This window comes from Pseudopipra pipra, chromosome Z (genome assembly GCF_036250125.1).
Source record: "Pseudopipra pipra isolate bDixPip1 chromosome Z, bDixPip1.hap1, whole genome shotgun sequence".
Lineage (NCBI taxonomy): Eukaryota > Metazoa > Chordata > Aves > Passeriformes > Pipridae > Pseudopipra > Pseudopipra pipra.
Window position 1 is genome coordinate 4,297,822 of NC_087581.1, and position 13,048 is coordinate 4,310,869.

Consider the following 13,048-nt stretch of genomic DNA (forward strand, 5'->3'; position numbering starts at 1 on the left):
CCTGAGACTAGTTTTTGAAAACTAAATCTCAATTTTTGTACAATGTGGCAGTTGTTAAGTACTTCTGAAAAAAGCATACCAGTAACCAGAAGTGTTGCTGTGACAATAAATACACACATAAAAAGAGAAAAATGCAGGAACAGAAAATTGGACCAATTCTCTCACTATTCGAAATTGTTCATTCTCATTTAATGGCATTATCCCACACTGAACTGAAACCCCTATCTTTTCTGAGAGCCTTCAAAAGAGCAGAACTTTTTGCAGATTGTACCCTTGTTTTGCTAGGCACTATTCCAAAGCCGATGAGAGACAATGAATATTTTTTGATAATACTGAGCTTTTGAATTGAGGGCATAATAAGGAATTTGTACCTGTCTCTCATCCCTAGATAGTAATACAGCTTTTCTATTCCACCTGTTAATACTCATTCAAATACACATCATCTCTTTGTACTGGCAGTACTGCAGAAGGTTCTGGTAATACATGAGGCAGTATTTTCTGTATACAGGCACTGGCATAGTAAGTTCATATTCTTAGAGGATAGAGTTCCCTTGATAGGAAAAGGGAAAAAAAAAAGTCCTCAGAGAAATCCTTTTTATTGGGGTGAATGAACCAAGAAGGATGCACAAGTTTCAGCAAGCAGCATTCAAAAGAGTAAAAAACGAGCAGTGTGAAATTATATGGGGAATTGTGGAAGTTTTCAGCAAGTTTGTTATTTACAGATAGATAATTTTGTTTGCCAAATTAGTATATGTTTTCTGCCTATTCTGCAGGCAGAATTCACAGCCATGAGGGACCAATACATGCGAGGTGGAGAAGGCTTCATTATCTGCTACTCCATCACAGACCGCCAATCCTTCCAAGAAGCTGCTGAGTTTAAGGAGCTCATTTATCGTGTCCGGCACACCTATGACATCCCTGTGGTGCTGGTGGGAAACAAAATAGATCTTGAAGAGTTCAGACAGGTAAGTGACTTCTCCACTGTGTTTGGCTTGGTTGTCCTTGCCTGCCTCAGGGGTTTCTGTAGCATATGTTGTACAGTATCACTGAGAATTATTAATACAAGGAGAGGTTTAATCAAAGACCAGCAAACTAGGACTCATAATAAATTAAGGTGTTTGTTGTGCTTTTCATTCATGTGTTGTGGAAGTTAAAGTAGCCTAGGTAAACCACAAGCAAACCTTCTTTGTTTTTACTTGAAAAAGTTTTTCAATTTTTGTTGGAAGTTATATATATGTATTGAACACAGAAAAAGCTTCAGCCAGGACCTTTAGGGCAAAAATCCCCTATTTTCTTTGGAAGTTACCAGCCATTAAAGATTTTCTTTTTTCCTAAGCGCACTAGATTAATTAAAGGCTTATCAACCTCAAACTGAAAAAAACCACAACACATAATTAGTTAAAATAAAGAAATATATATGAGATTAACTTTGCCTGAAGATGTAGTGACTATGTTATTAAAATGTTCAGGTAAGATGAAGACTTGAATTCACTTTGATTTGTATACAAGATTTCAACTACTATACCCGTAGAACATCATATTTTTTTTGCCTACAAGGGCAATGACTGTGGGTCTCTCAATGCCTTTAATAATCTTTGCTCACCCTTTTCCTTTTTCTCCTTCTCTGCTTTTCGCCTTGCTGTTTGTATTGATGTGTGTATGTGCAAGGGAGTGAGTTAGAGAGAGACCATGTTAGAATGACTTGTTTGTGACCTGGTATTGAAAGGAAAATATCCTTAATCCTAAGCAGAAGCTTTGAAAAGGAAGAAAAAAAAAAAGATATTTCACTATGTGGAAATCTTAAGACACTCCTAATATACACTGTGATTGTTTTCAAATGCCTGACTCCTATGAAGACATAAGTAACAGTTAAATAAAATGGTGGGTTTAGGTTCATTAATATCTGTCTGTGTTCACACAATTCTGTCTACTTTTTTCCGCTTATCCTGTCACTCTTCTCCCCATTTCTTTGTCTTCTTTCTTCTACCTGAAGGCAGAAAATCCAAGGCAGCGTCAAACCTGAAATTAGTCCTAAAGATCTGATTATGTACATTTAAAACTTCACATCTGTTTTCCAGATCATTGACTTCCTCCCTAAATTAGGCTATGACAAAACCCTAATGGCGACAATCCAGCTGCAGCTTAATGCACAGTTTGAGGCTTCAAACAGCAGTGCCTTGTGCTTATACACTAGACTGGGAGGGATGTAGATTCAGTTGTTCTGTTGAGAGAACAGGACACTGCACCTGACCCCACCAGGAATAGGATACGGCTGGTTATCTACAGTTACTCATAGATGAGATTTTCTGGAATACTTTATTCACTAAGTGATATAAAGATACTCTTTCATTGATATTTGGCAGCACTTCTTTCTGACCTTACTTTTTGTTGAACTTTTATATTTTAACCATTGTCAGTGCATATAAAAGTATATATGCCTGATTTAAATGCTTTTACATGCTCCTTGATGATCATGTCTGATCTCATGAACAAGAAAATTTGTGTGCATGAATGTCTGGATTGGATTTGATCATTCAAGATTAAAGGGCATGGAGGGGGGAAGTTGGGAATGATATTAGAAATTATGACTGTGAGATGTGACAGGAACAATAAAAGCTGCTTTATGAGATCACCACTGAAGTTCCTGACTGAACGTTTAAACAAGGAAATTCAAAATTGTTGTCCTACATTTTTTAAACCTTTCAATGAGCCAGGAATTAGGTCTTCAAAATGTTTTCCCCCATAAGCCCTCTAAAACCGACAGAGTTCAGCAATGTTAGAAGGGTTTTCTCAAATATACTTCAATTCAGACTTTGACCCTTAAGTCAAAGACCAGTAAGATAATGCAAAGCAGATCTGCTCATTTGAATAAAGCACTTGAATATGCCTATGTGTCCATAAGCTAGTGGTATGAACCAACACGAGCAGAGCTGTAGAAAAACCCAGTTTATTCTGAAGTCCACACCTTGGGAATTTATTTTTAACTTTGGACTTTCTCTACTCGAGGTCTGTTGTGTCAATAATTAGCTGGTGCTGAGGTGAATAAGTTGTTCTCCTGGACTTAAAGTTCATCTGTTTTAGGTCATGTTCTCAGAGATTACAATTGAAAGCAAATCGTGGTTAAGTGGAGGTGATGAGGAGGTACTGCTCAGAGTACCTTCCTGACCCTAACTAAAGCACCAGTGTGTGGCAGGACACCTCTGTGCCCAGCTTTAAGCACATATTAAAGGACTGTGTCATCTCATTTTGTCAGAAGTGGGACATGAGGCTGTGCTCTGTGTTTGACAAACACTGAAATAAGTTATATGCATGCTCACATTCTTAGGTTAAGAAATATATAAGTAACTCGACGAACTGTGGGAAGGTAGATTTAAAGGGATCTTTTCAAGGTCATGCACTGTAGTTATGGCTTCATTAAAAGCATTTGGATGGACAAGAGTGACAGCTAACTAACTCTGGGGTGACAAACAGCAAAAAGCTGATGATGTAAGGCGTTAACATATCAATGAACAAACAGTGAGGATTGTTCACTAACATACCAAATTCAAACTGAAGAATAGTAGATGTCAGAATACAATCAACCAGATTGGAATTTGACCAGGGCACAAGGGCCAATATTGTGGCTTTGTTTAATGACATTTTTCTCCTATGGATTTCATTAAAACAACTGAAATGTTATTCATGTTATTTCAAAACATAACATTAAGTTCAATATTCCCAGGCATCATTTCCATTTAATGACAATTCTGCAACAATCAGACAGGCTGTAGTAGCTTGGCCAGACAAAGCTCTGTTTGAAATGTGATCCCCTACACAGTACAGATAATGATGTATGTTGCTTGCCTAAAATCCATCAACAGGACCACAAGAACTAAACTAATCTACAATTAAAATTATGTCTTTGGAGAAACACTGCTGAAAAACAAAACCAACCAGCTTATTATTTTTAGATAATATTCTTATTTTATGATGGCTTCAGTGAAGTGGTAGTCTTTACATATGCCTGTGATTTTTAACATCTTAAGAAATGGGTTTGTCTGTAGTCCTTCTTAAAACAAATTGTTACATTAATAATGCTTGTATGTCTTTTAATACCATCAGTTTTTCAGAAGCATGTAGGGCCAGCTGTTTGAAAGTACCACTGATACTTTCACTTCAGGTAAGCCTTGTCACTTTACTCCAGATGGACACTGGGTTCTTAATGAAATTTAAAACGTGTATGATAGATAAATATCTAATTAGGACTCATTCATCTTTAAAAAATACTTTAAAAACCTGATCTTATTTGACCTCATTTCATACTAATCCTAAAATTGCAGCTTTATATTAAAATATTTTGTAAGTAGGACCTGTGGCATTATTGAAGAATTATTTAAAAAAATATCCATAAGACTTTTCCTAAGGATCATTGTGATATATTTATTACATTGAGCAATTCAGAGGGGAACTAACTACACAAGCTCCTTTGAATAATGGACTGTGGGTCTAAGCTGTAAAACATACTTCCTAGCAGCTTTTTTCAAAATTTTAGTGTGAATGTTAGAAGCCCTTTGGGAAATTCCACCTATGTAGAAAACCTCATAGCCTTCGTGGAACAGTTTTTCCTCTACGTTTTTGTTTGACCTCAGAGGAATAAGCTGTGGGCTCAATTGATGTCCAAGTCTATGGATAACATGCTGATGTCCATTCAGTCCAAGGTTAGGAGGGTAGCTCATGCTTCTTACTGACTGGCCTCTCTGGGAAGCCTGTCATCGAAGTTGTTAGTTTTTCCAGTACAGTTTTGGTCCTGAAAAGAATTATGTAGTTGTTTACCCTTCCACACAGGAGCTGTATTATTCACTTCAAGCAAAAATCTGAGAGGAGCAGCAGAAACTCTTTTGAAAGCATTTCCCTTTACAGCCTTCTCCTTCAGTAGGAAATACAAAATCAACATGAAATCTGTCTTTTCCATCAAGAGCTGTAGTGACAGGACAAAGGGAATGTCTTCAAACTGCAAGAGGGTTGGTTTAGATTAGATATTAGGAAGAAAATCTTTACTATGAAGGTGGGGAGGCCCTGGCACAGGTTGCTCAGAGAAGCTGTGATTGCCCAATCCCTGGAAGTGTCCAAGGCCAGGTGGATAGAGCTTGAAGCAACTGAGATAGTGGAAGGTGTCCCTGCCCATGGCAAGGGGGTGGAACCAAGCAGTCTTTAAGGTCCCTTCCAACCCAAATTGTTCTGTAATTCTATGATTCTATGATTTGGCATGGAAAATGTATTAGTTTAAGTGCAAATATATTACAGAGGCTTCATTAGATTTTTTCCTAAAGTTTTATTATACCATACGATAATTTTCAAACCAGGATTAGAGTGATTCAGTAAATTTTCATTATCAGAGCCAGTTGGCCACAGAATATTCTCACTTCAATGAGGTTTTACTCTGGAATTTGCTCAAGATGAGCTGACTGGTTATCAGACACTGTGAGCATCAGCTTTTAGATTTCTCATTTTGACAGTTGCTCTTTTTTCATGCTTCTCAAACCTTGAAGTATCTGCTGAGTCTGAGACAGCTAATGTTTGTTATTTTGTTTTTGTTTAAGGGTTTTTTTAACTTGGTTTAGTTTGTTTTCTTTTTTGTGAATAACTGCTCAGTATATATCAAACATTGTCAGTCTGTACCTTCTGGTAACTGGTTGAGACACTGAAAATACTTGAATGTGATACTATATTTTATTTTTGTATTTTTCAGTGCATGACTATGAAGCACTGTTTACTAGATGCTCTCTTACTCATATTATGAATCATGAAATTGCAGTATTCTGAATTTCTTACCTTGCCATCAGGCTGAATTTCTTTGCTTTTGGGATTAAAACTGCTTTGAAATTTGTAACTGTACTGTAACAACAGCAGTTTCATTTTCTCTCTTAAAGACATTTGGGTGGAAGAGTCTGTACTTGTTTTCCACTATTCAGACCAGTGGCCTACACAAGGAATGAAAGGTTTCATTTTTTCTTCTGAACTTTTTTACTGCATTCTCTGCTGTTTATTGACAAAGAACAGTATACATTTGTGTTAATTATACACATTGGAAAGTGATTAAATGGCTTGGCCAGATTGCCTATAAAATCCATGCAGAAAACCAGGATTTATCACATATGATAAAAACATATCATAAAATGAGATATATCTGCCTGTGAAGATGTCTGTCTTGCTGCTGACAACAGAGGGAAGCCCAGACAACTACTTTTCTGGCCTTTTTACAGCGGTGCTTGGGTGAGCTGAAAACTAACAAAATTGTTTCTGACATCTTTTCAGCTTAGCATCTGAACTTACTGATTCATTCTGTTATTGCTGCTGCTAACTACAGACTAGAGTTCTGTGCTGTGCACTCGTCTTCAGTTTTTAAATGAATAAAATCTAATAAATTTTCATTCTTAAGTAGTGCTCACTTCTAAAAATAGTATGAGCTGTGATCTTAAAATATTTCAGATGTATCCAGGCCGACTTTCCCTAGATAACGGCTACAAAAAGCACAGTGGGAATGGAAATTTATTGAAAAAAAATCCAGAGGAGAATATGGCACAGAAGAGCAAATTCTTCAAAACTATTTCATATCCAGAGAAGGAGAGCTGGGGAAGGGTCTGAATCACAGGTCTGATGAGGAACAGTTTAGTGAGCTAGGGGGAATCATCCCGGAGAAAAGGAGGGTCAGTGGGGACCTTCTCACTTTTTACAATTTCCTGACAGGAGGGTGGAGCCAGCAGGGGCTTGGGCTTTTCTCCCAGGGAACAAGGGACAGGATGAGAGGAAATGGCCTCAAGCTGTACCAGGAGAGGTTTAGGTTGGACATTAGGGAAAAATTCCTTTATGTAAAGGGTTATCCAGCCCTGTCACAGGCTGCTCAGGGCAGTGGTGGAATCATTATCCCTCGAGGGATTTTAAAGCCTTGTAGATGGGACACTTGGGGACACAGGCTAGTGGTGGCCTTGGAAGTGCTGCTTTAACAGTTGGACTTCATGATCTTAGAGGATTTTTCCAACCTTAATGATTCTAGGCTTCTGTTTATTTGCAATTTTTAATGAATTCTTAGATTAATTAATTCAACCATTTTGATATCATCTTGGCTGTTCATTTCCCATGGACAGTTCCATTTTGCTGGCAACAATATCTGATGAAAATAAATTACATTTGTAAGGAGTTGCCATCATTTATATCCGCTTGCCTATGTATTGTCTTCCCACATGATATCACATCGTAGTCTTTGTTTGCTCTTCAAATTCTGAACAATATAAGCCACTTTTGCTGTTTTGATGGGGTTATGACAGTTGTCTGCATATTTGGAACTAAAACTACTGAAGTTGTCATTATGTTTTATTATCTTAGAAATCTATCAGACCCTTGAATAATCACTTTCTTACATTATCAAAATGCGTATCTGGATTCTGTCATGTTCCTCCTTTATTTTCTATTTATTTTAATTGGCTTTGATTTTTCAACATTTATTTCACAAAGTTCACTATCCTATGAAGTCTTCCTCATATGGTTTTAAAAAAAATCTTTTTATTGTTTGCCCCCCACCAAAAAAATATGTGTTTTCCTATGACAATGCAATTGTAGAAGCAAATTTGGGAGTTGCTGTCTTTCAGAAGGAAATTCCATTATTACCAACTTCTCTAGCAAATGTTCATTTATACACAGTTTACCACCTTGTCATTACAATGCTTTTGTATTTCCACAATCTCCCCCAAACCACAGCTGCAATAAATGGAATCAGACACACAGACAATTGTAGGGAAACTGTTGGCTCATTTCACTTATAATTGTGTTAACCTCCAGTGAACATTCAGTAAATCCTGTAATCCCTTCAGTTTGGAGCAGAAGACATTTGAAGGGGACTAAGATGCAGATAACAGGCTGCTCTGAAAGAGAAGAAACAGCAGCAAAACAATAGCTGAACTGCAGACAATAAAATCTTTATAGCACAAAACCTGTATATTCAGAGATAAAACCAAAGACAACTAATTTCTTGTAGCCAAAGGAAGACAATACAGGACATGTAGCCAGGGGTATACACTGGGGATGGTATTGCAAGGTCACTTCAGCACTAGGGGTATTAAACAGCAGCATACTTTTTATTGTTTTAAAAGGCTCTTATTTCTACCTGCTTTATCTTCTCCATTGACCTCAGAGATTTTTGTCCTCTTTGTGTACTGAATCCTGGCTTGGTGTGACCATGTGTGACTTCAGTGGGAGAACACCTCCAGGGAGAGGTGTGAAGAGACAGAGACATGCTCGTCTCTTGTCTTCTTGATCTAGATTGCTCCTCAAGGTGAACTTGAACTGAGATTTCTCTGTTTGGTCTGTAAATTGAGAGATTAACTCTGGCCAGGACTTTTAATTTGACAGTCATGCCAGCAGGATCTTTCTTCTTAATTAAAGCAAGCGAGAAATGTTGTAAAACTTCCACACAAAACTGCTGCAGAACAGCCTTGTGCTGGGCTTGTTTGCAAGCAAGTTCAGGATGCTGCTGCTTTCCTTAGAGTAGCTCATAGGGAAACCCCTTGGTTACACAATGACCACACGAAGGGGTACAGCTTGCAGGGAAAAACACAGTGGTATAATTTTTGGGGTGACTAGTGCTTCGTTAGTAGCTTCTACAGGTGGATATCTGTTGTGGTTTAAACCCAGACAGCAACTAAGTACCATGTAGCCACTCACTCTCCTCTGCTCCACAATGGAGAGGAAAGCTGAAAAACAAAGAGAAGAGAGGGAGGAAGAAAGTCCAAGAGAAGCAAGTGATGTTCAACACCAATTGACAGATGTCCAGCATGTCCCCAAACAGAAATCAGTTCCAGGAAACTTCCCCCCGGGTTTGTATACTGGGCATGCCACTCTGTGGTGTGGAGTATCATGTTGACCAGTTCCAGTCAGCTCTCCTGGCCATGCTTTCCCCTGACTTCTTGTGCACCTGGTCGCTGGCAGAGCATGGTACACTGGAAAGTCCTTGATTAGAGTGAGCACTGCTGAGTGACAACCAAAACTTCACTGTGTTATCAACATTCTTTTTCGTACTAGATCCAAACCACAGCACTGTAACAGCTATTAAAAAGAAAATTATCCTACCTTAAACCAGGACAAAAGCAAAACTTGGAGGTAGCTAATTATCCCTGAAGGACTTTCATAGCTCATTTTTTGCCGGCATGGAGAGGTGTAAAGAAGGAGTTGTGTGTGACTCATTCCAGTTGCTGCCCTGATCCAGTTTCAAGAGACTGATTGCAACTTCCGTTTTGTTAATTTTGAGTTTATTTGCTGAAATCCTCTTTGCCTTGTCTGTGAATCTTGTTCTTGCACACTGTGTACAAGCCAGACATCAATCTGCTTGTAATGCAGAGAGGGAAGAGTCATGAACATACCACATCAGGCAGTGCTAATTGGGGCACAGTCCTGCCTCTCCAGCATCCATGCCCGAAGTAATATGACCTTCCATCTCTCCAGATTTATTCTGTCATTTTCTTCACAGGTGCACATACATGTGAAAGAGGATGGCATGCAATGGGAAGGTATCTTTCTATATACATGTTGCTATTTTTGCATCAGCAAGATCAAGATTTCAGCCTAACTCTTATATATTATTTACTACAGTTCCAGTTCAGGAAACTATTTAAGCACACGGTTAATTAGAGTGGAACTAATGCATGCTCTTCATGTTAATCTGCACTTGAGTGAAGATTCTGTCCTGAAAGTGAGACAGTAATGAGTAACTCTGCAAAAATAAAAGTACCTTAGCAAAGTAGCAGATTAATATAGGCAGCCACATTTACTGAGTGTGTTGTTTACACAAAAATGTGAATTCCTGATATCAAGGATAGTTTCCTATGGGTTTTTGCGGTACTGGTTCAAATTACTTGAAAGTAGAAATTTTGCCAGAATTTAATTATAGCTCATTATGGTGTCACTCATAATAAGAGTGTGACCTAGCATTTCAAGAAAAGAAGATTAATCAGTTTAATCATCTTTGCTTTTTGAGGATTTGCTTATATTCTTGTCTTAATGACTCACTTTTTTTTTTTCCAAATGAATTAGGAAGTTAGAGAGTTTTGTTTTTAACCAGATCTAACAACTTGCCTAAGAATACAGCAGGTTATCTTCACACACTGTGGTGTTGTTTAAGGTGCACAGTCATGACAATCAAAGAAGAAAAAAAAAAAGAGGCCTGAAAGCACTTACACCCCAAAAAACAGTCTAAAAAAGTAAATGAATGGGAAAATATATCTGTAATTTAATAGTATCCATTCTGGAACTTCCAATATCTCATGCATAGTGTCCAAATTTTATGGTATAAAATCTGTGTAAAATGGCAGCTTCTAAATCTCTGAGTAAATTGCTTGATATAGCATAGTTAATTCAAGAAGATCCAGGAAATTACCTGTTATAAAATGACATTAAAACACATTATGACACTTGAAATTCAAGATGTTAAATGTCTACAAAATATCAAAATTAGAGTTTCAGTGTTAGTCATTTGCATTATTAATCAGACAGTTGTACTCATCAACCCCCAAGCAGTCTGGGAGTTAGGGTATGGTGTGTTGCTCATTTGAAATTAATATTTATTTTAGTTGATACAGTTTAATATCTTCATCCACCTTCTCCTGATGGGTGTTATTTCTAAAAGAGTAAAAGGATGATCTTCCCTTCTGCCATTGCTGCATTTATTTCCTCTGTTACTCAGGAAATGTTCTTTCTCTCTATGTCATTTTTACCACCTACTGCAATTCAAAAAGGTTATTAAGGAGAAAAATAATATGTCTTGTCAAATTTTTTAAGTCACACGGTAGAAGGACTGACACAAATATGCAGAGGTTTGTGTGTGCTTGTGTCTGTCTCCATGTCTTAACACCGTAATCTGACACCAACATTGTGCTCAGTATAGGATATTTATCAGCACCACAGGCCACCCTTTGGGTATTCCTGTCATATATGGTTAGTCATCGAAATTTTGAATTTGCTTTACATCTTCTCTGAGGTGGTGGTGAAGGCAGCGTCTTTACATCTAATGATGGTTTTCATTAGCCAAACCACGGGATAATTCTGTATCTTCTCTTTTTATTTTTAAAAAAGTGAAACTTGCCCTTGTTTCCTAGGCTCCATTCATTTCTGCAGCTCATAATTTCTTGGATTTTCAGATCTGAGGAAGCATGATATAGATATGTTTTGTTTGGGTTTTTTTCCCTGCTCTGAAATCTGAGAGATATTACCCCAGATGTGGTTAGTCTGAGCCCGCTTAAACTGCAGAACGAGCCTAGTGACCCTCCTATCATCGTGTCAAACCTTCCTAATGACTGATTGAAACCACATACCAGCTACTGCCACCGAGTCCTAGTCTGTTTTCCGCTGAAGTCAAACACAAGGATTATGCTGCGTGCAGGTGATCAGGCTGAGAAGTATGTTCAGATTCTCAGAATTATCTGGGCGTTTTCACTTAATTCTGAAAAAATGAAGGAATGTGGGCTTCATGTGTCATTCCCCTGATTTCTTTTGCTTTCTTTTCTAAGATATTGTATGAAGAAAATTGTGGGGATTTTCTCTATTTGAATATAAAGAGTTTTTTTTTTCTTAATAGTTTTTATTAATATGTTCTTTGTTGTAGGTTGGGAAGGGATTGCAGGTGGTTGTATGTTTGGTGTACTCAGAGGAGAAGGTTGGAAGAAAGAGTAGAGATGATCTATGCTTTTCTTGGAGTGAAATATGCCTTGAACACTCATGAGACCTGGTGGCCTCTGACTTGATTTGGGATATGAACCTGTGTAGCTCACTTCCCAGTGTGACTCACTGAAGAAGTGCTCCTTATGGAGAAGTTTTATCCCCTTTTAATCCCATTTTCTTTCCTATCTGAAGTGAATGAGGTGATTTTACTGATGATTGCCTGTAACTACAAGATAACTGGTGATTCCAGTTAACCTTTTCAAGATTATAATGCTCTCAAACCCAAATGGGAGTGTTGCACTTGAGAATAGCTTGATTTGATTGTGAAGATCTGCAATGTGGAGAATCCCTGACATCTGTTAGGGGAAAAAAAAAAAAAAGAAAAAAGAGGAATAATAGAGTGGTAGAATTAAAGAGATCATAGACGGGTCGGCAACACTGTGAGCAGTGAGACCAAAGCCTGAAACTCCTTTGGGAAACATCAGACAGCTCTTCAGTCATGATGGTGTTTGTAAAGACTTCATTCTTGAATCCCTGACTAATTGTTATATAAGAATTTTAAAGAATTTAATATTAATATACTTCTGTGTTTTGAAACAAACAGTACTTCACTGCTACATCTGATGTCTTTGCTCCTGCTAGGGTTTTGTAACTCATTTGATAAACATCTATGAGGAGAAAGAAGTGACACATAGGGAAGACTTATAGGTCACAGTTCATTAATTACTGTTTTTCCTTGATTAAAGCATATGCCTCAGTGTTTTGTTGGGAAGGAACTAGTCCCAGACAATTGTATGTAAGGATAATTCCTAGATGAAAATTGTCCATCAAAATCAGTAAATTTCTGGGGAAGCATTTTGTTGTATTCGATGCTGTTTTGTTCTTCCATCTTCATGGAACCTGGACTATGAAGCCATGACTGGATGGGACAATGGTAAAAGTGCCCTTGTACGCTCTTCTGAAAATATTTCTTGGCATTCTTATTAACAGGAGTTAATAAGAATTTTTCTCTGTGCCAAAATATGCCTATCTGAGGTGCAATTAGTTTTTCAGAACTAATTTTTCAGTAGATCTCCTGCTGTTTGTACCATTGTTCTGTTAACATAAAGAGTGCTACGTTTTCTACTGCTTTCAACCTAGCCCCTTTTATTTCATTTAAATTTAACACACACACACATGCAAAATACTGATTTTGCTAATTTTGGAACCATGGCACATAAAAATAGTTTCATATTTGTCCCAGTTGCCTGACATTTTCAATATGGAATGTCCGTAAAAGAGAAATTACTTTTTATGGAGCACAGGTAAAAAGGCCATAAGGGAAACAGGAGATAATTAATGAAAAAAATCATAAAAAACAATG

General features: G+C 37.5%; 1 protein-coding gene across 2 annotated transcripts in view; it reads left to right on the top strand.

Annotated features, from left to right (window-relative positions):
- The window catches only part of RIT2 (Ras like without CAAX 2), a 172,971-nt gene that overhangs the window by 83,122 nt on the left and 76,801 nt on the right, over positions 1-13,048 (top strand). For both annotated transcript variants that reach the window (XM_064643079.1, XM_064643078.1), the window contains exon 4: positions 774-965. In XM_064643079.1, the coding sequence (XP_064499149.1) occupies positions 774-965 (192 nt within the window). The remainder of the gene's footprint in view (positions 1-773; positions 966-13,048) is intronic.